The sequence below is a fragment of the Eptesicus fuscus genome, chromosome 22 (genome assembly GCF_027574615.1).
Source record: "Eptesicus fuscus isolate TK198812 chromosome 22, DD_ASM_mEF_20220401, whole genome shotgun sequence".
NCBI classification, from domain to species: Eukaryota; Metazoa; Chordata; class Mammalia; order Chiroptera; family Vespertilionidae; genus Eptesicus; species Eptesicus fuscus.
The window spans coordinates 25,336,694-25,363,893 of NC_072494.1; the positions used below are offsets into that span (position 1 = coordinate 25,336,694).

A 27,200-nucleotide genomic window follows, 5' to 3' on the forward strand; every position below is an offset into this window, starting at 1 on the left:
AGAAAAAAAAATAGCCCTTTGTGGTAAAGGGCATGCTGGGAAGGCGAGAGCCAGAGCTGCCTCCCCAGAGCATGCTGGGAGGATGGGCACCAGAGCCACTCTCTAGAGCATGCTGGGAGATGGCCACCAGCACATCTCCAAGGACGGCACTTCCCCCCAACTCCCAACCCTACGCCCTCACCCACCCCCAACCCGGAGACTAGAGGAAAGTTTGTCCAAAGATGACTGCGGAGTAAGGGATGCTGAGGTTCTCTGAAGGTCCCCACACTGTGGGGGCTTGAGCCGGCGAACAGGGAGAACAGTCAAGATGAGGAGATGGAGAAACAGAGGCCGGAGAGAAACAGGGGACCGACAGAGACTGGAGGGGCCAGTGTGTTGGCGGAGGACGTGGGGAGAGTGCAGCGGAGGGCTGTATGGCCGCTAGCCCGAGGCATTGATGTACAGCTGGCTCTTGAGGATGTAGTCGATGACGGGCTGGGACAGGTAATCCACGACGTGGCCGTCCCCATGCTGCAGGGCCAGCCTGGATGAGAAGAGATGGTTATCGGTTGGACATCCTTCCCTGAACCCTTTCAGGAGGACTGGACTGCCCACTCTCTTTCAGGGAAAGGGTTACCCAACGCCCCATTACCAGCCTTTGCTTAGGCTAAGTAAGTGGAATCCCTATTAGGAAATGCCCTCTTGTGCCCACAATGTCTCCCCCAACCTGATGACTCCATTTCATCCTGGCTCTGCCAGTTCCTAGCTGAGGGACCTTGGGCAAGCAATTTAAGCCCATCTGTTCTTCAGTTTTCTCTTCCACAAAATGTGGACAATAACTATCTCATTTATTACAAAAATTAAATGATTCATTACGAAACCCACTTAGAACAGCCCAAGCACACCGTAGGCATTTCAATGTTAGCTATTCTTATCTCATTCCTTTGTGTTTCTCTGCACCATGGTCTGTGAAAAGGATTCTCATCGGGGTTCTTCTGATTGACCATTTCCTTTCTTTCCCACAGGAGCCGGATGGAGACGAAGGTGCCCTCTCACAAGCCGGGGGGCTGTGGCGGGAAGGCACCCACAGGTACAAAAGGGCTCCAGGGATGCACCTTGGTTTCTGCAGTTTTGCTCTAGCCTTGGTCTGGCTGCTCCCCATTCTCTCCTCATAGGATGAGTCAAACGTACCTGCTCTTGGTTGAGCTGACAACAGACATGGGATGGTTGATGTCATCCTTCACCACCATGATGTTGTTCTGGGGACAGAGCAGAGAGAATAGGTTGCCAGCCCCCCCGGCCTCGCGGAAAAGGTCCATCTCACAGAGCTACACCAGCAGGGAGGTGGAGAACTCACTTTGTATTTGCGGAGTATTGAGGAGTGATTCATGATTCGGTCTGTGTCAGCTGCGTCCCGGGGTACCACTACAATCCCAAAGTCCCCAACAATCACCTCCATCTGGAGAGAGAGAGTGAAAAAGCCTTTTGAGAGATCATGACCCCAAGCCTCTACCAAGCAACTCCTTAGCGGGGTGCAGGTATCATCCATGTGGAACCCCAAGCTTTAGTCCTACACTGGCTTTCTCAGCCCATCAGTCAGCTCCTTCAAGTAACAACCCGTAACCGTGTTAGTTACGGCACACAGAATATGCGTCATAAATACCCCTAGATCAGTGGTCGGCAAACTCATTAGTCAACAGAGCGGCAAACCGCGGCTCGAAAGCCACATGCGGCTCTTTGGCCCCTTGAGTGTGGCTCTTCCACAAAATACCGCGGCCTGGGCGAGTCTATTTTGAAGAAGTAGCGTTAGAAGAAGTTTAAGTTTAAAAAATTTGGCTCTCAAAAGAAATTTCAACTGTTGTACTGTTGATATTTGGCTCTGTTGACTAATGAGTTTGCCGACCACTGCCCTAGACCAATGAATAAGCGTGGTTCTGCATGCCTGAGCACGATCTCTCCAATTCCTGAGGCTCCTGTTGAGTTCATAATGCTGATGAATAGCATGAATGGCACATAGTCCTATGGTGGACAGCTGTGTGGCAACACAGATCCCGTTGCCCAGCAAGAAAAACCCTGGCCCCCCGGTGGGCTACTGAGAGGGGCTAGAATGCTCCCTGCTCACCCCAGTCAAAGCTGCTGAGGGTCTCAGGGGCATGCATCGGTGTGTGCAGAGGAAGTGATAGGAGGAAGATTATAACGGGGTCACTTCTGAGGTCAGCCTTTGATAGGAGCTTGCTGCCATGTGAGAAATGAAACCTTTTCATTAAAAAAATAATAACCTTTTGCCGAAACCGGTTTGGCTCAGTGGATAGAGCATTGGCCTGCGGACTCAAGGGTCCCAGGTTCAATTCCGGTCAAGGGCATGTACCTTGGTTGCGGGCACATCCCCAGAAGGGGGTGTGCAGGAGGCAGCTGATCGATGTTTCTCTCTCATCGATGTTTCTAACTCTCTATCCCTCTCTCTTTCTCTCTGTAAAAAAATCAATAAAATATATATTAAAAAATAAAAATAATAACCTTTTACATTTATCCTGACTATAGACAACATAGAAGCTTGGAAAACTAAAAAAACAAAACAAACAAACAAACGAAATGACGAAGAAGAAAAAACACACACAATCAGAACCACACCACACAGAAAACCACTAATATAACCATAATAAATGTTTTTCCTCTCTACAAATAAGTGTATATATCCACTCCACATTTGGATTAAACTGAAAAATAAATCACTTTACCTGCATTTTAATTTAACATTATATTGTGAGCATATTCTTACATCACTAAAATTATTTGAAAAGATGAAGCTTTAGCAATCTGTGTACTTTATTGTCAAGTTGTACTATGATATGGCAATAATATATTAAACCCATCTTGTATAATAGAAAGTGTGCAGTGACCTGTTTTTTGCAATTATACATCATAATTTGTTGAAGATCTTTATACATAAGACTTCTACCACATCTCTGATTATTCCTTTAGGATAAGAAGTAAAATAATTAGATGAAAGGATCTGAACTGGACACATTTCAAGCTCTTGAGACATATTACCAAGCTTTCTGGAAACTCGTGCCAATTTTTGTTTTCAAAGAGTCTGAAAGTGATGGCACTTAGAGACTTGGATCTAGCCTGGGCGTATTATTATTGCTTAGATCTTGCCAATTAAGGATCCCAGGTGGGGGGAGTAGGGAGGGGAGGCCGGCTGCTTCTAAGCAAGGCAGCTCATTGAGCAAGACCTGGTTTTGGCAGCAAAGGACCCAGGTTTCTTCTTACAGTTCTCCAAACTAGTGACACCGACAGACATGAAGGAGCACTGTGAAAGGATTTCTGTACTAGTAGGATTCCACTTCTAAGTCCAATTCACTGATGATGTTCATGTGGGCGCATGCGTGCGTGCGTGCGTGCGTGCGCGTGATTGGGTGCACGTGCGCGTGATTGGGTGCACGCACACATGCGTGCACGTGCGCCTGTGCCCTTGGGCTTTCCATCCACTTTACCCTACTTCTGCCATTGCTGACAACTGGAGCTAGAGTTGCAACTGGAGCTCTGTTGTTGCTGAAATAAAAAGTCGGCTGAAGGTGCGCTGAGAGGGAAGTTGTGAAGAGAAGTTAGAGGTAGGTGTAAAATATCAGGGCCCCATGGGATCATGCCATTTGGAAAACTAGAGCATTTTGCAACTTGCCGCACCGATCGGGGGTGTTCAGACCCGGTAAACTGGCACGGTTTAAACTGCCCTATAAAACCCAGGAATGTTAGGGAGAGGCAGGGCAGGGAGTTGGAGGTAGACCCAGCTCCTCCTGCCATAGCTTTTAGAAGGCTGCCCTGGGGTTCACTACTCCGAAGGTAACCTAAGACACCAGTTCTCACGCTTGGCTGAGCATTAGAATTGCCTCCGGTGTTTTAAATTTTCCCAAAGCCCAGTTCACACCCAAAACCAATTAAATCAGAACCTCTGGGAATGGGACCTGGGCATCAACAGTGTTTTAAAGTTCCCCAAGTGATTGCAATATTCAACCAAGCTTGAGAACCAGTGGTCTAAATAAATACTGAGTTAAAACTCCAGGAGAATTGGTACGGAAAGAGAAGAAAGGAGAAAAGGGAAGGAGAAGGGAAGGAGACGGGAGGGGAGGGAGGAATGGGAGGTATACCAGGGAGATCCTTAAGGGCTTGGCTAGGTAGATGTTTCAGGATATCTGGTGTAGGCCGCATAACACAGGATCTGCCTTCAATTTGATTCTGAGAACTGGATGGGTGTTTCATATGCCTGAAATAATGGGGCTATTTAAAGAGAACATCCTCGTTTAAAGCATGAAAACAATGGCTCAGAATGGCAGTCAGGACTCCTGGGGGGATGGCCCTCTGGGTGACATTAGTGCATCTGCTGCTTTCCACTCAGGAACTAATGATCTGAGCACCCAATCAATAACAGTGCCAGGTGGTTCAGTGGGTAGCAAGCAGATGGAGACCGTGCTGCTTGAGATGTTTTCCTTTGCCAGAAACAGGTGACAGACTGGCCCCCTGGGAATCACAGATGGGCAAGGGAGACGGGGTCTAGAGACAAGACACAGCGTTACCACATCAAAGAGGCATGTCTGCAGGCGTGTAGGCCGGAGGCTGCAGACTTTATCTTCTAGGGCTCGGGCTTGATTTTCATGCTGGAGGGTGTTTGTGTGGGTGTGTGCTTTGGGGTGAGGGGAGGTGCCAGGTGCTAGAGTTGGGTGAGGTGTGCTATTGGTCCTATAGGTAACCTCCTTCCTACCCCACCCCAATTCCCTGCCTCTCGCCTTCACCTGGCCTCCGGGACACCACCCTCTCTCTTGGTTGTCCTCCTACCTTCCCTTCTACTCTTGTTTGGTCTCTCATCTTGCTGGTTCTTTCTCATCTCCCTAACCTTGAACTTTGCATTGGAGTCTCCATGCCTCAGTCCTTGGACCTCTTTTTTATCTGTATTCACACCCTTAGTGATTCCATTCGATTTCGAAGCGTTAAAGACACACTAAAGGCTCCCTAATTGATACCTCCAGCATAGATTTCTCTCCCGAACTTCAGGCTCATATATCCAGCGGCCTTTTCAACATGCCCAGTGGGGTGAGGCATCGCAAATTTGATATGTCCATGAGCCCCTAAACGCTCTGACATCGATCATTCATTACCACCTGCCACCCCCCCCCCCCCCCCCCCCCCGCCAAATGTTTTCCCTGTAGCCTTTCATTTCAATAAATGAAAACTCTTCTTACAACCGCTGAGGCCAAAGCCTTGGCAAGTTCCTTGATTCCTCTTTTGCTCTCACATCCCATATGATTTATAAGACAACCTAATTGACTCTGACTCCAAAACAAATCCAAGAACCGCTCATTTTTCACCATTTTCATCACTTCTATCCTGGTCCAAGCTTCCTTTGATAGGTTAGATAATGGCTCCCAAAGATATCCAGGTCCTAATCCCTGGAACCCATGACCCCAAAAACCTTATATAGCAAAAGAAACTCTGCAGGTGTGATCTTGAAATTATCCAGAATAATCTACGGGGAGGGACCTAATTCAATAACAAGTGGCCTTACAAGTGCAAGGCAGAGGGCAATTTAATACAGAAGAGAGACAATGATGTAAAGACAGCAGAGAAAGATTTGAAGATGCTACACTGTTGGCCTTGAAAACGGAAGAAGGGGCTATGAGCCAAGCAATGCAACAAATGCAGCTCTAGGAGTTAGCAGAGGCAAGGAAAGAGACTCTCCCCGGGAGCCTCTGGGGGAATACTGCCCTGCCAACAACTTCGTTTTGTCCTGGTGAAGCCTATTTTGGACTCTGGCTTCCAGAGTGTACGAGAATAAATGTGTGTGGTTTAAGTCACCAAGTTAGCAGCAGGTAACTAATTCACCTCCATCATCTCTCACTTGAGTTTCTCTAGTCCAGTGTTCGCCAACCGGTGGTCTGTGAGACCCGAAAGGTTGGCAACCGCTGCTCTAGTCTCCCTGTCTTCCTCTTGCCTTTTTCAGTCTATTCCAGGCTGATAATGTTAAAATACACGTCAAGTTATGTTGCTCCTTAGCTCAAAATCCTCCAATTAAATGTCACCTTCTCAGTGATCTTTTCATCTAGTCAAAGGCTCCGCAGGGGAGGGATGGTGGGGATGGGGAGAGCAAGTGGAAGGAGCGGACTCTGCTTCCCCAAATTCAGGGAATCCGAGGGAAGGAGGTGAAACATGTTGAAGCAGGAAGCAACCCGGCCTTGGGAGAAACACAGGGGGCAAATCTCTTGGAAGGAATGTGGTTATCATCATCATCCCTCCAGGAGGCTGAATTCCAAGACCTGCCTTGCTGGATTTCAGGGATGCTTGGGGTAGGAGGATGCCCAAAGGTCTGAGCCAAGACCTTTCTGGAACAGAGGGTTGAGCAAGACAGATATGGCTTCATCTCTTGGGTCAATCACTAACTAGTGGGAAACATTACACAAATGATTATTTCAACTGCATTGCTATGAAGGATAAGGCCAGGTTACTATTAAGTGGCTAATATCCTGTAGTGGCTAATGTCTTACCGGTAACTCTCAAAAATTTACCCATAACACATTAGCCACATCTCGTGGTGGAGGCAAACTATCTCGTGGGCTGAACTCCTCCAACCAAGCTTTTCCCAGGTACCCTTTCATTCTTCCATTCGACACATTTTTATTGAAGGTACATGGCCAACTGGCCCCTGTCCTGTTGTTGCTGAAAAGACAGGTACATTTAGTGTGCTCACAGAGCTTACTGTCTTGTAGGGGTAGATCATAAACAGATAAATATTTAAATAAGAAAACATCAGGTAGAGCTAAGGACAATATTGAATATTGGGGCGGGCGGGGGGGGGGGGGAGAAATTTCCCCCTATCCTACGTTCTTCCAGCTGGTCTAGTAATTAAATCTACATATGGCAGATTAACAAGAGAAAATAACCAAATTCAATTACATACTCACGTATGGGAGCCCCACATACATAAAAGTCAGAGCCCCACATACACGAGAGGTTCAAGACGGGAAGGTAAAATGAGGTAGAATGGCATTCTGAGCTACGGAGGAGGTCAGACGCCTTGGTGCTTCAGAGGGGAGTAAGGTCATTCGGCGAAGGACGATAAGAGCAGGTGTTCAGTGATTAAATATTGGCTGTGCCCTCCAGATAGGTCATTAGACTTTATCTCTGGTGGTAATGTATGATGGGCCAAGCTCCAAACTTAAATACTTTAAGGGACAAGTAAGAAAGCTTCTCCCGAGCCCACAGGGTCTCAGTTGCCTTCACCTCAAAATACTGCCCAGGCTAAAGCAGCACATTTAGGAGGCCTGTTCTGAACCCCTTCAAAATCAAACACAATTACTTTCAGCTGGACCCTAAACGGCCAGCAGAGGAAGACACAGGGAAACCTGGGCCAAGAGCAGTCCCAGGGAAGCCACCGTGAGTGCAAGGCCCCGAGGTGGGAAAAGGTGTTCAACGAGAGAAGCCAGATGGACCTGGAGCCCAGAGAAGTGGGGGAAGTGGACAAGGACCAGGTCACACGAAAGACGGGGTTTCATTCCAATTCCAAAGAGCAACCATCAGCGTGTTTTAAACAGAGGCCTTGACTGCTACTAGCAACAGGATCCAATTGACGTTGACTGAGGCAGGCAAGCCTAACTAGTAAGACCCTCTGTAGCAGGGGTCCTCAAACTTTTTAAACAGGGGGCCAGTTCACTGTCCCTCAGACCGTTGGAGGGCTGGACTATAGTTTAAAAAAAACAAACTATGAACAAATTCCTGTGCACACTGCACATATCCTATTTTGAAGTAAAAAAAACAAAACGGCCAAAACACCCGCATGTGGCCCGCGGGCCGTAGTTTGAGGACGCCTGCTCTGTCGGATCACTCTGAGACCTAGGTTAGGGTTCCCGATTCTAACCGTGCCCTCTTCCGGAGGTACTGTACCTGAGCTACATGCGCTTAGGGAGAGCCTCAATAGAATCTCCCCCCCAGATGAGGAGATTCAGGGACGAACCTGGGACTATCCGTCAGGAGGGGAAGAAACAGGACCTGCTATTGTGCCAGGCACAATGTTAGGAACCTTATTTATTATTACATTTAATCCTTACATCAACTCTCTTCTGCGACACGTGCCTCAGTTCTCATTTCATAGATGGGAAAACCAAGCCTCAGTGAGATTTAGTCACAAGTCCAAGGGGCACAGCCAGGAGGTGAACTTGAACTCACTCTAGTCTGCTTTAAAGGCTCTTCCTGCTGCATCACTCTGAGGCACGGTAGTAAGAAGCCAGGAAAAGTCCTTGGCAAGTGGAATGGGGAAACGGAGACGGATAGCTGAACAAACTGATTGACAATTTTCAGCCAGATACTGAAGGTCACCTCCCTGAGAAAAACATCCAGGTCTCAGTTGTATTTCAGCTCCAGGCCTAGAAAAGTAGCAAAACAAGGTGGGCCATGCCAGGATCAGCTGCAAAGACTAATGACCCCGTGCCCTGACACGGACCAATCGGTGGAAACCACGACCCTGAAAGGGCGCACCTGGAAAAGCTGATGAATATTCTATTGAGGCTCTCCCTGAGCTCCCAGCCTTCAAAACCCTCAACGGATCCCAGTGGAAGCTCTCCCTCCCAGGAGCGCGCCCGCGCCTTTTCCTTCTCTCTCTTCTTCCCCCAAAGGTGTGCATCTCCTAAGCTCGAAGGGACCCCAGGAGACTTGCAACCAGGGAGCAATGAGCAGTGGCAGCTCGTCCCAGGCTAACCCCCTGAACCTGTCTCCAGGGCCCCCTCTTCCCTGACTTCTCAGTGAGCCAAAGCAGACCTGCCTAGGCCCATTCCTTTCCTGTGACCTTTTTACAGAACCAAAGCAGCCCCGCCTAGGCTCTCTCCTGCTGCTTCTTCTATCCTAAGCCCTTCCTTGGTTCACTTTCCCCGGCTTTACTAAACATACTCTCAAAATGTGAAATCTTGCCTGCAAAAAGTGAAGCGCTCACACACCACGGGCGGCCCTACGCAGACCCGCTCAGGGCCAGGTCCTCTTTCCAAAAACAACACCTCTTCTAGATCCATTGTGAAGACTCACATTTTAGTGACTTGAAACTTTTTTGGTTTGAAAAGATACTCTGTCCTTTCTCCAGGCATCTCATGGGCTAAGTCCTCTGTTCATTACTCTACATTGCCCCCTGGGGTATGTCATTGTGTATGCTTCTGAGTGGGTCAGAAATGATGCAGGGAGAGAGTGTCCAGCAGAAGCCACACAGTGGGCGACAGGCTTCTGCCACCTGCACCACCCATATCAGCCAAGAGTCGTCTACCTTGGTCCTGGCTCCCGCTTCTCCCCGGCGGGAAGGCTGGGAGAGGCGAGTGCGATCAGAGTCGAGAAGGTGGGAATGCATTTCCCGAACGCCGCTTAGTGCAAATAAAGGAATGATGCTTCCGAGGGGTTTCCCAGGGAAAATCCTCTCCACCCCCCTTTCCAGCTTGACGGGGGGTGTGGGAAGGCAGGGGGTTCCAGACCCAAGTCAGCAGCCTGAAAACGAAGCCAACAGCACCTTTCACACGAGAACCAGAATCTCCCCGCTAGGGCTGAGCCTCCTTCCCCAGAGCCTGTCCATTCAGCCCAGGCCGATCAGTGCGGGGGGACCTAATCCCCAGGGTGGGAGTGTCCGTGGGGCTTCCTGGCCGCGGCTGGACTGTCTGATGAAAACCATCTGAGCCTGAAAAACCAAATGTTTGTCTTTGCTCCATTTGTCCCGGAGCCCAGGGATTTCTTCTGGAGTGGCCATTGCCCCAGGCTCTTCCCCTGTTTATTTGCTTTGGTTGGTTTCCCACAGCTGGTGGATGGAGGAAGCCGTTAGGCCACGGGCTGGTCGGCTGGAAAAATGTCGGCTGCAGCCGATGAGAGCTGGCCTGTGGAGTGCCGGGCTTGGGGAAATGCAAAAAGAAAGACAAAGGAACAAAGCAAAAACACTTTCCTCATTGGCCCGTCTCCGGTGCCTCATGTCCCTTTAGGCTTTCATTCCTTTGGGTTAAATATTGACCCTGGCTCATTTAAAAGGCGAGCGGCTAATACGTTTAATCATTAAACATAATGATTTTGCCATCTTGCTGAAAAGTCAATAGCTTCCCAAACAGAGACCAAGAGAAACCTTCTAGTTCAACCAGCCAGAACCATCTCCCCCAAAAGGTCTTGTTCCCACCCCTGGATCTTGTACAGCCTTCTCTCCGCCTCTCAAGCCCTCTCTTTCCACCCACTTAACCCAATCCTGTCCATCATTCAAAGCCCAGCTCAGTGCTGCCTCCTCTCTGGCCTGCTGTGAATTACACGTATCATTCCTCTCACTTGTCCCGTCTTATCTGGATTAGGGAGCTGGAGATTTATGCAAAATCCTTCTCTGCTAACCAATGGTTAGGTCTTGCACAAGTCAACAATCCATGTGAGCCCTGGTTTTCGTATCTGTAAACGGGAATGGAGATCCCACTTCTCAGGAATGTTCTAGGGGTTAACAAGCCAAGTGTTTATGGCCCGTCTCCCCTCTAGAGAGTAAAGTGCACCCAGGGGGGGACTTGGTCTATTTTGTTTTCTCTGTTCCTCCAGCCCTAGAGCAGTGCCGGGCACATGGCAGCCACTCAGTAGTTTAAAACCAATGAATGAATAACAGCCAACATTGATTGAGTGCTTTTTAGGGTCAGAAACTCCTCTGAACTTTTCACATTTTATTTCATGGACTAGAAGGAATTCATCTAAGAAAATGTAAGATACTTTTAGGTTGCCAGTGCCTCAAGGGCAAATAACATGCTTATGTTTATCATGGTCACTCAATCAGTATGAGTTGCAAGATTGATCGAAGGAAAGAATACTTGAATCAGAGTTAATTTGCCAGGCTGCCTTCCACCATAACCTAATGGACAAAGCAGCTGGCAGCATAAGGTCCTGGACCACAGGTTTTGTTTGGGGGAGGGGAGCGAGCGAGTCTGAAATCTTCCTGCTTCAGAAATCTGTCCATGGCTGACCGGTTAGCCTTTGGCCTTGGTTTCCCACGGACCTTGGTCCCGCCTGGACACCCGCTTTGGTGCTGGGGTCAGGAAGCAGCACAGCAACGACCCGGCCTTCTGGGGGAGACTAGTTCTCTAATAAGAAGTCCGGAAATGCCCGGCCGGCATGGCTCAGTGGTTGAACGTCGATCTATGAACCAGGAGGTCAGGGTTCGATTCCCGGTCAGGGCACATGCTTGGGTTGTAGGCTCCATCCCCAGTGTGGGGCATGCAGGAGGCAGCCTATCAGTGCTTCTCTCTCATCATTGATGTTTCTATTGCTCTCTACCTTCTTCTCTGAAATTAATAAAAATATATGTACTTTTAAAAAGCCCGGAAATGAGCAGGCTAGGGCCGTGGTAGGCAAACTGCGTCTCGCGAGCCACATGCGGTTCTTTGGCCCCTTGAGTGTGGCTCTTCCACAAAATTCCACGGCCTGGGAGAGTCTATTTTGAAGAAGTGGCGTTAGAAGAAGTTTAAGTTTAAAAAATTTGGCTCTCAAAAGAAATTTCAATCGTTGTACTGTTGACATTTGGCTCTGTTGACTAATGAGTTTGCTGACTACTGGGCTAGGGGGCCTGGGGCCTGATCTCCAAGGCTAGTCCAGGAATCTGAGTCTTGATTTCTCTTGGAATCAAGAATGAAAATGCCGACCGCCAGGACACACAAGCAGCTCTTTCGGATTCTATGGAGGATCATGATGAACTTGTATGGAATTTTCTCCCCGGGGACCATCAGGGGTAGGGTGTGTTACTGGTCAGAGGAGGTCAGAATGCTCTGCAGGCTAATGGGTCTCTTTGCCTAACAGGAAATGCCCACGGGATGTGTTGGGGGGGGGGGGGTTGTCCCGTTAGTTGTGTAATTAGATTTCTGGGTAAAGAGCGTTGGCTCAGGAATCCAAAGCAAAGAAAGAGCAAGAGGGACTCCGTGGAGAGCGCGTGGCTGAAAGGGCCTTGGCGGTCCTGCGGTAGAGCAGGTTGTCTCGGCTGCTGCCCAGCCTGAGTGGGGACAGAGTGGCTCCCCACTTCTCGGGAGCTTCCTTTACAGGAGGGTGCAGAGGTTCCTGTTTCTCCTTCTCTCCTGTCTGGTTTCTGAGGATTCTGGAGAAAGCACGGGAGACTGGGATACAAAGCCAGGGCCCAGGACTTGGCCAAGAAGCTTTGTTCTCCTGCTGACACGGGCCGGTGCCGGCTTTGGGCTCCACCAGGTGCTCTGAGACGTGTGGAATGAATGAACGAAACCTGGGCTAGAAGTGAGCCTCACAAACCTCATCCCTGGTGATCTCCTGGGTAGGGACTGAAACTCCAGGCAGGCCCAGAAGAATAAACAGGGCTCACCCGGTGCCCGGTCTTGACGAAGCCCTTCCTTTTCTAGACCATGAGAGCCAACCTTCCCCAAATAAGGGCAGTGGAATAATTCACTGCGCAACCACCGTCTCCTGCTCCCTGTACCCCTCTCCGCCCAACCCCAACCCTATCTCTAGCAGAGAGCCAGCCCCTTCAGAGAGGAATCTGCAGGGCAGACAACAGAATGTCTTTAAATCAGTGGTTTTACACTCGCTGAAGAGGGTTCACCAGATGTCCCGAGGAGGAGAGAGAAGATAGGGATGTAGCATCAGAATAAAAAGAGCTTCCGCTGTCTCCCCCTCCCCCGTACCGGAAAGAAGCTAGGGATCTGTGAAACCCTCCCTCTTCCCTCCCAGGCATCACCCTGGGAGCAAAGCCTCAGAAGAAAATGGGGCCTGGTGATGATAGGTGGGTGGGGCCAGGCGCTGGGCTTCTAGACTCAGCCGGGAGTCCCGTGCCCCAGGTGAGCATAGAGCCACCAGCTTCAGGGCACCAAAGGCCTGAGGAGAGATGTCTGTGGGGACCCTCATGCATTGATATTCTTGTTCAGGGCGAACAGGAGCCTCTCGGGTTCCGCGAGTCAGGGATGACTGAGACCAACTTCGCATCATCCCTGTGGGACAGAGATTTGGAGTTGACTTTTAATTTGGTTTAAACATTTCTGGCACACCTGTGTGGTGGGCTGAGATTCACACTCACAGCTCCTTGGTGTTTTGTTTTTCTCTCGGCCTCAGATATCATGATTCTAAGGATCCCACAGACTGGCTGGGGGTGGAATCGGGGGACTGAGTTGATTGGCTGGGCTGGGTGGGGAGTTAGAGCTCTGGGCTCTAGAAAGCCCACTAATGAGCTTTGGGAACCCCCTTCGCCCAGCTCCCCTGCTGCCTGTGCTGTGGACTGGAGTCCTCCGCACCCTGAACAGGACAGATGTGGGTCCCTGCTGGCCTGGGCCTGCTGGGCCCTCTGGGAGCAGCCAGGCTGGGACCCCCGATCTCTGGGGTGACCCGCCAAGTGTGGACACAGTTGAGTAGGTGAGCGTCTCACTCCACCTCCACTCTCGCATTCCCAGTAAATCAACAGCTATTGGTTTCTCCAATTTTCTGTCTTAACCAACATGCCATTTCAGCACCAGGGGCCCAGGGGAGGGAGGGGCCTGGGGCTCATTGTTCTGGTCTCAGATGGGCAACAGTAAGAGTAGCCCTTCCGGCGGGCAGTTAGAGGACCTGCAGGCAGCGAGCTAACAAAGCCCTGGCCGTGCTTCCAGAACCCCAAACTGGGCACGTTTCAGGCTCCACAAGCCTGAGTCTGCCCTTGGGAAGAGTCCCTGGAGGTTCCCAGGCCCCGGCCGCCCCGGGGACAGCCCCGGACAGTTGCCCGCATTTGCCTGGATTCCTGGCAGAGCTCTGCGGCGATCTGTACAGAACTCTGCCCGCGTCACCTTTCACCTTCACGGCACCTTGTGAGACAGGGCGGAAAGGGGAAGCTAATGAAGCCGCCTAGTCCAGAACCCAAAGGGGGTTAGAATTTCTCTGCGGGAAATCGTTGAGGGCTGGAGGTGAAAGGACTGCACTGTAATTTGCTCCCCTGAGTCTCTCCCCCCACCCCCCTTCTCCTGGGTATCCCACTGCCTGTCAGCATGGATGCCCTTCCCCCGTACCCACGTGTAGACCTCCATGTCTGCGCAGGCAAACTCACTTATTAACATTCATTGGTCAGGAGCTAGGCAGGGCACTATATATAGGGAATCTCATTTAATTCTCCCCAAATCCGATGAGGTAGGCACCATTATTACACCCATTTTAGAGGTGGGAAAAACTGATGCTCAGAACATATTTTGTCATGAGTTGTGTGAGAGTAGAACTAGAATCTTGAGTCTGATCCTATCGGATCTCTCTCTCCAGAGACATATATATGTACGTGAAAAAATTACATATGTATCCATCTTGCCACCTAATACCTGGGGTTAGGGACTGTATTGCATATTTCTTTAAAATCTCCGGATGCGATAGATAACATTCTATAGATTTTATAGATTAACTACAACTGAGGCCCAGAGTTGTTGAGTGATTTGCACAGAGTCACACAGCAAGCTAATAAAAAGCACTGGATCCGGAATTACTGCCTGGGACTCAGCTTGCAGAGGGCTCTCTGTGGGATTGGGGGCATTAGCTCTGGCTCTCAGATGAATGAACTAATGAAAGAACAAGAATAAGTGGCCACGGGAAGAGTGAGTCGTTTATGAATCAGCTGGCTTAAGACCATTGCAGTCAGATCTGGTAACCAAGGACGTCCACTGAGCTTCTAAGTGATGTAACTTTAACTTCCTGGTCCCCTCTAGTCCAGGTCAATGGCCAAAAGGATCCTACTGACCTGTTGCCATTAATGTCTCCCCTCTGGACCCCATTCTCCAGTTGAGGGAATTCTAGGGTGGTATTTACTACCTCTTCAAAAAGAATCCAAGGAAAAGAAAACACTCAATAATTCAAAGGAGTAAAGGCCTTTTTTATCCTTCCCTCCCACCCCCACCTGCCACCAGCAGCACTCTCTGGAGCACACACCTCCCCCCTCCCCACCCCCACCCCTGCCCCCAAGCTCTCCTTGGAGAAGGTATTCTATGACTCAGAGGGCTTCCCCCCAGGGCTTTACAAGAGCAAGAAAGAGGAAGAGTGGGTGTGGCAATGCAGTAGGAGTTACAGCCTAGGGTGGGTGAGAATTTCCTTCCCTGGAAATATGAATGGATTGCCCTCCTGGGAGCTCAGAAGCGGGGAGGAAACTCAGGTTGGGGAGGGAGGCTGTGGGGAGTGGAAGACCAGAGGCCCAAATCAAGTGCCCCTCCCCCCCATCCTTCCCCATGCCAGCTGCGGGCGGTCTTGTAGCCTTGGTACTCACATCTGCCTCGTTCCAGAGTCCTGGGATGCAGAAGGACTCGAGCAGGTCACTGCCACACAGCAGCAAGATCCGCAGCTCTGGGGAGGGGACAGAGTTTGCAAAGGGAGCATGTGGAGACCTGGGAAGCCTTCGACACTCAGCCTTCTTCTCCGATGCACCCAGGGGTCTCCCCCCGGGGGCTCCCAGGCCCCCCTGCACCCTGGTGTGTGCAGTGCAGAAGCCTGTGCTCTCCTCTCCCTCCGCGCGTTCACAGACCACCTGTCTCCTGTGGGAGGAATTACTTCGGGGAGGGCCTGGTTTGCTGGGGACTGAGGGGTTTCTGGGGACAGGGGTCTTGCCGTGCTAAATCAGGGTGGTCCGGCACTCTAAGGCCTCAGGGTCTCTCTCTGTTGCTTCACATCAAACTCAAGTGTCAGTGGCATTGGCTTCTCTGCTGCTGGGCCTTGTCTGGGTTTGTCTCCCATCACAAATGCCGACAGGACGCGGGGAAGGGGAGGCATTGAGTGCACCTGGGGCAGTAGCTGAGCTCGTCAGACGTCCTCCCCTTACGTGGCCCCTGTCCTCAGTTAAGGGCTTGAGAAGCGGTGCCCAGAGAACCCCTCGTCTGACTCCCAGGCACACTCCCCGCTTGTCAGTTGCTTTCCTTCCCTCATTAAGCGCGCTCTGGATTAGCCCAGGGAGGCCCATCGTGGTTTAAAACAAGCAGCAAACTGACTCGCTCATTAAAACCCTGGGGTTCTTGGAGCCACAGAGGAGACATCTCGGCCTGGGGTGGAACTCGGTGGTGTGTGTAGTTCGGAGCCATCCCAGGCTCTCTGTCAGGAGGCCGTGGCTGTGGGCTTCTTGTCTGAAACAGTGAGCCTGCCTGGCTCCGAGCCTTCCAGAGGCCCTGCCACCCCAGCCCTGAGGCTGAGATGGCCTTAGACCCCACAGGTAGCTCCGGGCCGACAGGGACTTTCAGATCGTGAGCCTGTCCCTGCTGCAGGAGTTCCCGGTGGTTCAGAGGAAGGCTGCGTGGGCTGACAACAGACAGGGCAGCATCTCATTGTCCCACTCGGCAGACCATCCTCAGGGAGCCCCATGGAGCCCTGGGGGCTTAACTCCTAACAGACCAACCTCAGGGAGCCCCCTGGAGCCCTGGGGGCTTAACTCCTAACAGACCATCCTCCTGATGTCCTGCTATAGCCTAATCTGTTTATGTGCAGGGACCTTACTTTACCTTTATATCCCAGGGCCAGACAGAGTGACCTCACACAGTAGGTGCTCACACAGTAGGGGCTCAGGACATATGACTAAGTTAACTGCAGACCAGCTGACCACACAGGCCATGCAGGCAGGCTGGCCATCATGGCCTTTGCCCTTATATCTTGGGGGCCTGGGAAAGTGTCGCCCTAGTCAGCGATGCCTCCCTCCCTCCATGTTATGCCATGGGATTGCTGGCCGACTCCCCACCTGTGGAGAGGAACCAGCCTTGGTATGGCTCCAAGGAGCCAGGCCAGGTTCACTCCTGGGAGCTTGATGTTTCTGGTCCCCTTCTAGGAGCCAGAGGGCCAGGTCAGTTCCCTGTTGAAAGGCTGAGGCTCAACCTCCAGGCCCCTGAAAGCTCAGTTAGGTGGCCGAGCCCCGAGGATGTGCTGGCCCTCAGCTTGCTCTCCCTCCGTGGTTCACAACCGCGGGTAATTTTGTCTCCAGAACCTGGCAACGTCTGGAGAGGTTTCTGGTTGTCAAGACTGGGGAGAGGGTGTACTGCTGGCATCCTGTGCGTAGAGGGCAGGGATGCTGCCCGACATCCTACTCTGCGTGCGGCAGCCCCCACCAGAACCTCTGCTCTGTAGCCATGGAAATGAACCTCTCTTCTAACCCCAGCCAGAGCCTCGCTTTCCCGCTCCAGTATAATGTTGGGTTATTATCTTGTCAAAAGCCAGAGCACCGAGAGTTAGAGTGGGGTCTCCACCTTCGCTTGCAGGACCAGAGCAGATGTATTTATCCCAGACACCAGGCCCTCACAGGGCTTGGGATTTCACGTGTGGCCACTAGAGGGCAGCAGTGATTTCTCCCAGTTTAATGCCTGAGACATGAGGCCTTTACAGCCCACGAAGCTTTTGGTCCCGGGTAGCCCCCTCCTCACCTCCCCCTAGAGGGGCAGTCAGCTGGTTAAGAACATGGAGCCAAAATGCTAACTGAGCTAAGAGAAAAATGGCTTTTTCCTTCTCTTGAAGCATGCAAGGGGATTGCAAAAAGAGTTACGAGTGAGCCAGAGGGCTCACAGCACAGAGGTCCGGGGAGGGAGGCCAGCTCCCTCCCACTTCCCCCTTTCACCCCACCGGGGATCCAGGGCCCAGAGCCAGAGTCCGTGCTCTCCAGACACTCTCCCCACCCAGGAATCTGTGCTATGTGAGGCCCAGGCCCCTCGGCCCTTCCCAGCTCCCACCGCACACAGAGGCAGCCGCCACCTGTGCCAGGCCAGGCACATCCATCCTGAGCCCCCGTGGCCACCCAGCTTTCCTTTCTCTGAAAGAAGAATCAGTAAGATGGGGCCAAGACTGCCCCCCGCAAGGCTGCGGTGAGCGCTGGGCACAGAGCAGAGCCCTGTGCAAACCCCCATTGGCTTTGCCTCTCTGCAGGAGGGAGCTCTGCTGGTCACGGAACTTCCCCGAAAACTAGCTCCTGGCAGGTGTGGAACCTTGGGGAACGGGGTGCAGGGCTTTCGCTCCCATCCTGGCCTTTAGGTTTGGGGGGCTGTGGAAGCTAGAGGCCGTGGCCACTGTGCACCTGCCTGAATTGGGATGCACCCAGGAAGCCAGGTAGCACTTTCTGTGGCCCTCAGGGCCATGCCAGTAAATAAAGGATATTAAAATATGGTAAGCTAATTAGGAAGTGAGGAGTTTTCAGTACTCATTACTTCTGTTTTTAACACAATTTATTTAACTGTTACTTGATATGATTTAATTTTTTGTATTGGCTGCATGTAACAACCGCTTCACAAAATTCCTGGAAACCTTGCAAACGGTTCTAGCAAACCAGTGAGAGCTGAGCCCAGTGCACCTCAGCTCAGAGGACAGGACCCAGAAAAGCCCCCGGAAATGATGTCACAGCTGCTGAGCCTCCTGGGAGGACCTGATGTTCAAGTGCAGCCCACCTCCCAGGGTCCCTGAGGGAGGCCATGACCTCCAGCCCCAGCTCTAGACAGAGAACTGCCGGGAGGCGGCACCCGCAGCGTCTTTGCAGCTGGACCTTTGAGACTGAGCGTGTCTGCTGGACGCCAGGCTGCCCCTCAGCTAGAGATCAGGCATCCCGCTGTCCCTGACCCTCTCTGTCACCTGGTACATGAGCTACTCCTGCTGCATTCTGGAGCCTGTCTGCTCTTGGCCCAGCGTCAGATATTTGTGTCCCCCCGTCTCTCTCATCCACTCTGGAACCCTGGAAAGATGGCAGTTTTCTGGTTTGCTCCCCAGGTCGGCCAGCACTCGGTTCCCTCCCTGGGGCAGGTTGGCTCCTTCCCACCTGGCAGCTCAGGTACCCGCCCTCCACCTGCTCTGGCCTCGAGCCTCCACGGCCTCAGCCCAAGGCTGCAGGGAGGCTGTGGGGCGGCTTCCGGCTCCCTCTCTGCCCCTCATCATCCGAAGGTCTTCTGCCTCCTGTGCAGTGTAGTGGGCAGGTCTCTCTGACTGGCACGGAAGCTCGACTCCCACGTCTTCGGATGAGGGAGAGGAGGCTCCGAGGGGAAACTGCCCAGGGCTCAGGCCTCCCTCCGGGGAACTGGCGCCAGTGCAGTTAGGAGGTGAACAGGGGCACCACTGAGACTTGGGTCTTCGCTTGGGACTCTTCTGAGAGTAGACCCGGTAGCAACCCTGGCCCAGGTTTTCAAGCCTCTCCGCGCCCCCACTTTGCCCGTGGTGGAGGCAGGCGGCTCCCCATGCACCCCCCTGCTTTCCCATCCCCACTCACCAATCTCCTCGTACCGCATCACCGTGCCCAGGTTGGCATTCTCATCTAGGAGGAGAGGGGAACACAGAAGCGTTAGGGCCCCGGCTTCCTGGTACCCGAGCTGCAGTCCACCTGGGCTCCTTGGAAGGAGTACATGGGAGGAGGTGAGGGGTGGGGAGGGGGGGGGGTGCTTGCCTCCCTGCACAGGGGGCATCTGCGTAGAGTGAATGGACAGCACAGTCCAGCCCAAAATAGAGAGGGCAGACGTCACATTTCTGGGACGGGCAGAATTAGCCTCGCTGGGGAGCCAGTGACGAACGCACACGCTCATGCTGAGCGCCTTCTGTTTGTTTCTGTATTTTAGGGAAGACAATGTCCTCAAACCGAGGGAGACAGCTTTGAGTCACAAGGAGGCAGCCCTCTCTCCTTAGGGGTTACGTGGCTCAAAGGGCACGCAAAGCAGGCTGGGCGGTGTTTCGCGTGGCAGAACGCAGCAGGAGCCCGAGGCGGAGGTGAGCGACAGAGCCTTCGGCGCGCGCGTGTGCGGGGCCCGCATGGGGAGCTCGGCGAGCACAAAGCCACGGAGGGGCCACTTTGGTCCCCTGCCTCCCTTCCTCCTCCACTGTCCCTCTCCGCTCCTTCTCGAGACGCCTGCCATTGGGGACCTCAGAAATGGCAGGCGTCAGCCCCAAAGCGTCAAAGGGAAGAGGCCTGGACCTTCAGCTCCTCCGCAGAGTGGAACTGGGGGCCCGGATAGTCCCATCCATCCATGCTGAGTCCATGGGGAGCAGCCCAGACCAGAGGGAACTGGGAAAGGGCGTGTGTTCTTCGCCCGCCGCCAGGAGGACAGGCATGCCTGAGCTGGAAGGACCTGAGGGGGGATCCTGGGCCCCCTGAAAACTCCTAGGCATGTAGACACATCCTGTGGGGGTGGGGAATGCGCACATCACCGGGGAGGGGGGACGGGGGGGGCGTCTCCCAGGCAGCCCAGGCCCTGTGGGTCATGCCCTCTGCCTCCCATAACAGCTCCACCAGCACCACCGTTAGCCTCTGTTTTCTCCAAACCATTGCTCTGTAAATGGTCATCCCATAGCAGGTGCTGGATGGGGTGAGGGCGGAAGGGGGGGCGGTTCTTGCTGAATGAATGAAGGGCGGGAGGGGGAAAGAAAAGAGGCCGGACTGGGAGAGCAGGTCCGCGCTCCTTACCCACAAAGGTGAAGCGCTCCACGGGCGGGCGGACGCAGCAGATCCGGCTTAGGCTCTCTCCCACCTTCCCCAAGATCTTGGCTACGGGAGAGAGCAAGACACACAGGGACAGGGAGAGAACCACTCACAACTGGCACTCGGTGAGGCCGGCATCGGCCCCCGTAAACAATGGGGTGCACGGGGGGGGGGGGGGCGGGGGGGGGGCAGGGGGGGGCAGCGGGCAGCAGAAAGAGGGTAGAGAGAAAGAACAGAAATATGACAGCAAAGATTCCTTCTCATTCACAGTCCTAGGCACAAGCGTTTTGAGCCACGGACTGAAGTCTATTACACAGTTGAAAAATCGGAAAATATAGAAGAGGGAGATACATGAAGAAGAAAATAACTAATATACCAATATGTTAATGGTGGTAACCATCACTGATGTATTGGTATATTCTTTATTTTCTATTTTTCAAATGTGTATCATGCGGCTATGTCTGTGTCACATCAGGTGGATTACACCCTGTGGTTAAAGGGCATGTTGGCTGTTGGCTGTTGGCTTATTTATTTTTTTTAATATCATGAGCTTTTACCCACCGCTGAACCCTGACACCCAGATCCAGGGAGCCCAGGCCTGTGGCAGAGGATTCATTTGGGATCATTTCTGCTGGTCATTCCTTCCCATGCAGACGGCCCTTAGAACAATCAGACACCCTACTCTGGCCAAGAGGTATCTGGTTTTCAATCATCTCTCTGGGCTCTAATCCAGACTTTTTTCCCTGAGCCCCCACATGTGGCTGTGTGTGAACTATGGAATTCTTCCCTGTGTACGGCAGACTAATGACATAACCGCTTATGGGCTCCAGGCTGGAAAAGTAATACCAGGATCTGCCTCTGGCAACTGGCCTGGGAGGAAATATTAGAAGGAGCATAGACCTTGGGATCAGAAAGTCCTGAATGCGAATTCTGGCTCTCCTGCTTTCCAGCTGTGTGTTCTGAGGCAAACCACTTCTTCTCTGAATCTCACGTCAATGGGAACGTCCTGTCTCTATCGCAGAATCACTGCATTCGATGAGGACCCGGGTAAAGCACTGAGCACGGTGCGGGCACACAGTGCTAGGTGCTGGGTGGGTGTGGGGGGGGCCCCCATCTCCCTGTCACTGAAGAGGTGGGTAAGAGGGTGGGATTCTGGAGGCAGACGGCCTGGGTTTGACTCCTGGTCCTGCTACTTCCTCACTGTTTGACTTGGGCAAAGTCCTCAGCCCCCTTGGAAGAGGCAGAGGACAATACTCCCTTTTGTACCTTTCATTTCAATTGAGGCAGTTTACATTTTTATAATTTATATTTATATACAGTAGAAGAATGCACACCCTCACCCCGGTGTCTCTCTGTCTCTCTCTAATCCTGACCATTTCTCTCTGATCCTCTATGTTAAGGCTTGTCGATATGGAGAGCAGAGCTCCAGCATCACCTTGTGAAAAATGCAAATGCTCCCCCTCCCAGACATACTGAATCAAACCTGGGGCGGCACGGAACAATCTGGATTTTAACAAGCGCCTCGGGTGATTCTGACGTGTGAGAGCCACTCTGTAGGCCAGCGTTCCCTACCTGCAGTGGGCTTGGCGGGCACATTGCCGTTCTGGTAAATGGGCTGGGTGTTCTCGTTCTGGGGCTGTCCGATCACGGGTGTCATGGAGGGGGTGTTGACGTTGGAGAGGATGCAGCCAGTCACCCGCTGGGGGAAGAGAGGAGTTCAGAGTCCGTGTCATCAGCCAAGTGACTTACGGAAAGCGTTTCTGATCATCTCCAAACGCACATGTGCTGTCCAGTGGGACGTGGTGTTGCCCAGACCTAGGTTCAAGGTTGAGCTCTGCCCCCTTCTGTCTGTGTGACCTTGGACAGTGACTTCACTTCTCTTGGACCTCAGCTCAGGAGTCGAGCATGGAGAGGCAGCATTTCCAGGTTGTGCTGGGAGTGTACGAGGGAGGGTATGCAAGGTGTCTATGGAGTGTCTGGCACGGGGCAGGAACCTGGTACACCCAGCCCGCGCTGGAACCTCTGGGTAACATGCCTACCTACCCTCGCTGCCCGCTTCGTGGGGCTCAAATGAGGTCATGGCTGCACCAGGGCCGTGTGAGCTGGGGAAAGGTCATGTGAACGCCAGGCACTATCGCCATCTGCCGCCTCTCCAGGCCAGAAACGCCAAGGGCAGGGCCAAGCCAGAGCGGTGCCAGGCAGAGCAGGAAGCGTTTGTGCTGCGGCAGGGCGGGGTGGGGCTCTGGGCAGAGCTGGCCCGTGTGAAGCCACATTCCAGCAAGGGAAACGCTGTGTGTATTCAGCACTGTCCTGTGCTGTCCTGCGCTGCTGCTCTCTGGAGCTTTAGAAAACGGAGCAGATACCCCGCCTTCGTCACAGCTGACCCAGGAGTGAGGGGCCAGTGGCTACTGGGCAACAGAAACAACGGATGGATTTTCAATCTGTGCTGATTCCAGGCCCCTTCCCTGAGAGCCAGCATCCCAGCCCCTGCCCACCGCCCGTTCTGGACTACTGAGTGCTGTTGCCAGAGGACCCCCCAAGCTCCAGGGCTGGGGGGACCCTCTGAAGGTAGTGCTGGTGAAGCGGAAGGGACAGTCTGCCCCCTTCTTAATGTTATGTCACCCCCAGATAAGAAAACGCCGCATTCTCCCTTAATAACTGGTCTGGCGGCTGAGGAATTTCTTCGTCTTGCTGCACGCATCCTAGTTCTAGGCTAGGGAAGGAGGGCGGGGCAGGCCGCCTGCCCCAATCTGTCCTCGTCAGTTTCTCAGGTTCTCAGAGGCCTTCCTGAACGAACGTGGCCTTGAGTCACTTCCTAAGCCCCGTGCCTGTCTCTCCGACGGGTCTACTCTCCCTGCCAGAAACACCAGCCTGACGCTAGGACTGGGGAGGCCAAGGGTTCTTAGGAGGCAGCCCAGCTCCTGCTCCAAGCCCGGGGCCATCGAGAGCTACATCCTCTGCCCATCTGTGCCCATCTCTGCTGCAGCTGGGGCGCCTGGCGCAGCTTCTCTGGCCCAGGCGCCTGCCTCTGGGCATTGCCAACAGAGGAAGGGGTGGGGAGCCCAGGCACCTAGACAGCAAAACAGGAGCCGGGCATTATGGCTGGCATACCCGGGGCCCAGGCACGGCTGTGGGTTTCTGGAGTCCTCCCTTCCATCATGATGCCCGAGGCTCCTGGGTGACTATCGGGAGCACAGGTCCCTGTGGCCCCCAGCTGACACTCGTGTGAAAAAACGTGTGTGCAGCCACTGGGATTTTAAGGGTGTTTGTTACCACAGCATCTCTTAGCCTGTCCTGACAGATACACCCTTAGACAGTAAGATGGGGTGTCCTTTGTCACGGAGCAGCACAGGGGAGCGGCCAGTGCCATCCTTTGTCAACCTTTCAAGGGGACCCGAAAAGACTCGGGGTGAGTGGGAAGGGTTCTGAAGATGGAGAGAAGGGACATGGGTTTCCTTCAACTCCCTGGGTCTGGGGGAAATCTTAACGGATGAGGCAACCGCCTGCCTGGACGGTCTGGAGCCCAAAGGCTGCGCGTCTGTTAAGATAAAGCCTGGCTGTGTGGTGGGCACAGAGTGGGGTGGTCAGGGGCCGCGGACAGCGCCCCAAGGAGGAGTCGGCGACAGGCCCTTTGACAGAAGCACAGATGCACTGGCAGGGCTCCCGGGGCAGAACAATGCCGTGGGGTTGTGGTTTGGGGCTGGGAGGGCCCCGCAGCAGGGTCGGTGCAGGTGAGCAGAATGGGTGGTGTCTGGCCTTGGTCGGCTGGCTTCTTGCTTCTCTCCTTTCACAGCGGGAGTCGATGGGTCGGTACTGATCTGTGACGGGTGCTACTGGCTGGTGTGGAACCCGTCCTCACCTGGCAACCCGGCCACAAGCCCAGGCACCCTGCCATGTGCACTAAGCAGCGGCTGTGTGTCCTCAGATACCCTGGCTCACCTCTCGGAGCTTCCTTTACCCACTGACACAGCAGGAGCTGGGACACTGTCTGCCCGAGGGACTCCCTGAGGAGGAACACGGGGGGACGACGGTACAGTGCCCGGCGGGTGTGAGGCCCTCAGCACAGCACCCTGTGCTGCAGGGAGGGGACCACTGGGTCCCAAACAGGTGGGGCAGGAGCACCTGGCTGCTTGTCCCGCCCCCCAGAGGCCCTCCCTTCTCCTGCCTTTCTCTGCCTGGTCTCCTTCTCGCCCCGCTTTCTGAAGTCGTCTGCCTGTGGTCTTCATCCCACCTTGAACTTGCCCCCAGAAGATGAAAACAGCCCCAGGTCAGATCCAGCACGGGGAGCAGGGCAGGCGCAGCCCCGGGGGCCGCGCTGGGTGCCTCACCCACCGCCCTCCCGTGTGCTGCTCGGGGCCTGGTTGGTGAGAAACCAGGGCCCAAACCAGGTCAGGAGGCCAGCGGCACCCTTCCCACAGCCTGCCTGGCGCCTGTGGTCCCCCACCCCTCGGCGCGGCCAGCTCACCTTCATGAGGTCGCGATGGTGTTCCAACACGCTGCAGGTCGTCTGCCAGGTGTCCTGATAGCACTCCCACGGGTCCACCCTGGCACAATGGGGGAGAAGGGGAGGTGTTTCCATTGGTGTCCAGTCTCCCCCTCTTTTCTTATTGGTTCCCTCCAAAGACCGGTGCTCAGGGCACTGAGCAGACCTGGTCATGCTGTGTAGTTAGACCTCAAAGCAGACACATGGGCTTGAAACGCCTCCCCGAGCCTCGGTTTCCCCTCTGCGAAAGGAGGGCTGTGTGTGCTGACATGCAGAGACGCTGACACTAGTCTGCTCAGGCGGAACCCCAGGCCCAGAACTTGGCGCTGCAGGGCCTCGGGGCGGCTACGTGATCACTCTCGGCGCTCATTTTCTGTAAAATGGGGACCAGCAGTAACCCTCTTGTGGGGAGATGAGAAGGGCGTGATGAGCGTTGGATGTAAAGTGCCTAGACGAGCGTCTTGCTTGTATCCTTACCTGCATGATGGGAATTCTCCTGGCCTTATAGGATAGAGAGCCAAGCCCTCACCACGCGGTGGCCGCAGCTAGCTGAGTTGCGGAGTCTGCCCTGTCTGCCTCCCTGCGCAGGGGGGTGCCTTGTGGGCACGGAGGTGGGCCTGGCCGTCAGACAGGGCCGGGCCAAGCCCTCCTGCACACCAGGATGAGAGGGAGCAGGGCTCCAGCCCGACTGATGCATCACTCGGCCTTAATGACAAGCTAAATGAGATGCTAACTTGGGATGTTTCTCAGCAGTTGAGCATTCCCTGCCCACCTCCCACCATGCACACACACCTAAGGTTTTCAGAGAGGCAATCTCGATAACTGAAGACTCAGAGAGTCAGCCTGTCCCCCTATTCCCCCCGCCCCATCCCTGCCCAGCCCTCCCCTGAGATGCACAGACACCGGATGGATCTAACTCAGCAGACTCCCCATGTCCAGGGGCCCTGCTGCACCCAGCCCCACCTCTAGAGCCAGCTCTGAGCCTCAGCTCAGAATTCTAACTCTCCCAGTGCCTGGAGCAGGGCGGGCCGGAAGTTCTCAATCGACATTTAGTGAGTGAATGAGGGATATTCGTTTAGAACAGCGATGGGCAACCTTTTGAGCTTGGTGTGTCAAACTTCGCCAAAAAACCGAGCATAACTCGGGTAGTGTGTCACTTTGAGGAAAAAACATTATTTCACAAATGTTTCATCCTCAGGAGCAGCAAATGTTTCATCCTCGGCATGTGGCCGCCTCAGCGGCCGCGTGTCATCAGAAATGGCTACGCGTGTCAGTGCTGACACACATGTCATAGGTTCGCCATCACTGGTTTAGAATCTTCTAATCACATCCAAGGAGGAGAGCCTGCTGCCCAGTATTCTCCCCACCGGACCCCGTTTCCCCAGCAGGTGATGAGTTACAAGGTTAACAGGCTGTGTTTCTATTCCTGACTTGATGTCAGGCGCGCTGTTCGCTCTCGTGCCCCTTGACGTCTCTGGGCCTCATCTGCCGAACCTCTGTCCTGGGGGGAGGAGAAGGTCTACCAAGAGCATGTGCTCCTCACACAGATCACTGTGCACGATGAGCAAGGATGGATACTTAATTAGCACTGTCGCCTCCCTTCAGGGCTCTCATTCTGGCCCACCCGTCTTCGCCACTAACGCTCTGCACCCCTCCTCCCGAGGTCGGCCTTCCCTCCTCTTCCTCCTTTCAAGGGAACCTCTAGGTGCTGCTGATGTTTCCGTGGGGGGAATGACAGGGCAAATGGCGGGCCATTATTTTTTTTAGAAACGTCATCCACTCATGCAAATTACAGCTGTAGGAACGTTGGGCGTGTAATTAGCATAATTAGCAGAAGGTTGCTTTAATTACACGGCAGGCTCAGTGGATAACGGCTCTGCCATCTTAGTGGAGTGTCCCTGGGAAAGGGAGCAAGCGCTCGCCCCACACCTCTGTCCCACAGTCAACTTGGGTCCCCAGAGACCCCAACTGGGGAGAGGGAAATAGCCAAGGCCAGGCAACTCACCCGGGAAGTGAGGGGGGATAAAAGTAGGGGAGCATTTTGGGTTTTCTGGCCATGACTCACCCCAAACCCAGTGATGTTTTTGGAAGCTTCAAGAATACTCCAAAGGTGTCAGAGCAGATGAGACACTAGAAGCGCCCTCTTTGGTTTCATGGGCCCCAGAACTTGGTTAAAAATGTAAGTTATCAGTTGGGCCACCCCTGAAGGTCTACATAACTATTGCTCTATTGCTTGCACAGGGCTCTGATGAAACAAACAACAGGCCTAAAATGGAGTCACTTGTGCTAAGCTCACATCACCAAACCAGGACCTCATACCTAGCTTAACAGCAATCTCAG

The 27,200-nt window shown here is 53.4% G+C and overlaps 1 protein-coding gene across 1 annotated transcript in view; it reads right to left on the bottom strand.

Annotated features, from left to right (window-relative positions):
* Positions 1-369: 369 nt before the first annotated feature.
* The window catches only part of NMNAT2 (nicotinamide nucleotide adenylyltransferase 2), a 106,739-nt gene continuing 79,908 nt past the window's right edge, over positions 370-27,200 (bottom strand). Inside the window, exons 4-11 of the mRNA XM_054711725.1 lie at positions 24,843-24,921; positions 21,950-22,076; positions 20,363-20,443; positions 19,178-19,222; positions 15,230-15,306; positions 1,337-1,438; positions 1,171-1,238; positions 370-523 (exon numbers count right to left, since the gene is read on the bottom strand). Of these exons, the coding sequence (XP_054567700.1) occupies positions 421-523; positions 1,171-1,238; positions 1,337-1,438; positions 15,230-15,306; positions 19,178-19,222; positions 20,363-20,443; positions 21,950-22,076; positions 24,843-24,921 (682 nt within the window). The 3' untranslated portion in view covers positions 370-420. The remainder of the gene's footprint in view (positions 524-1,170; positions 1,239-1,336; positions 1,439-15,229; positions 15,307-19,177; positions 19,223-20,362; positions 20,444-21,949; positions 22,077-24,842; positions 24,922-27,200) is intronic.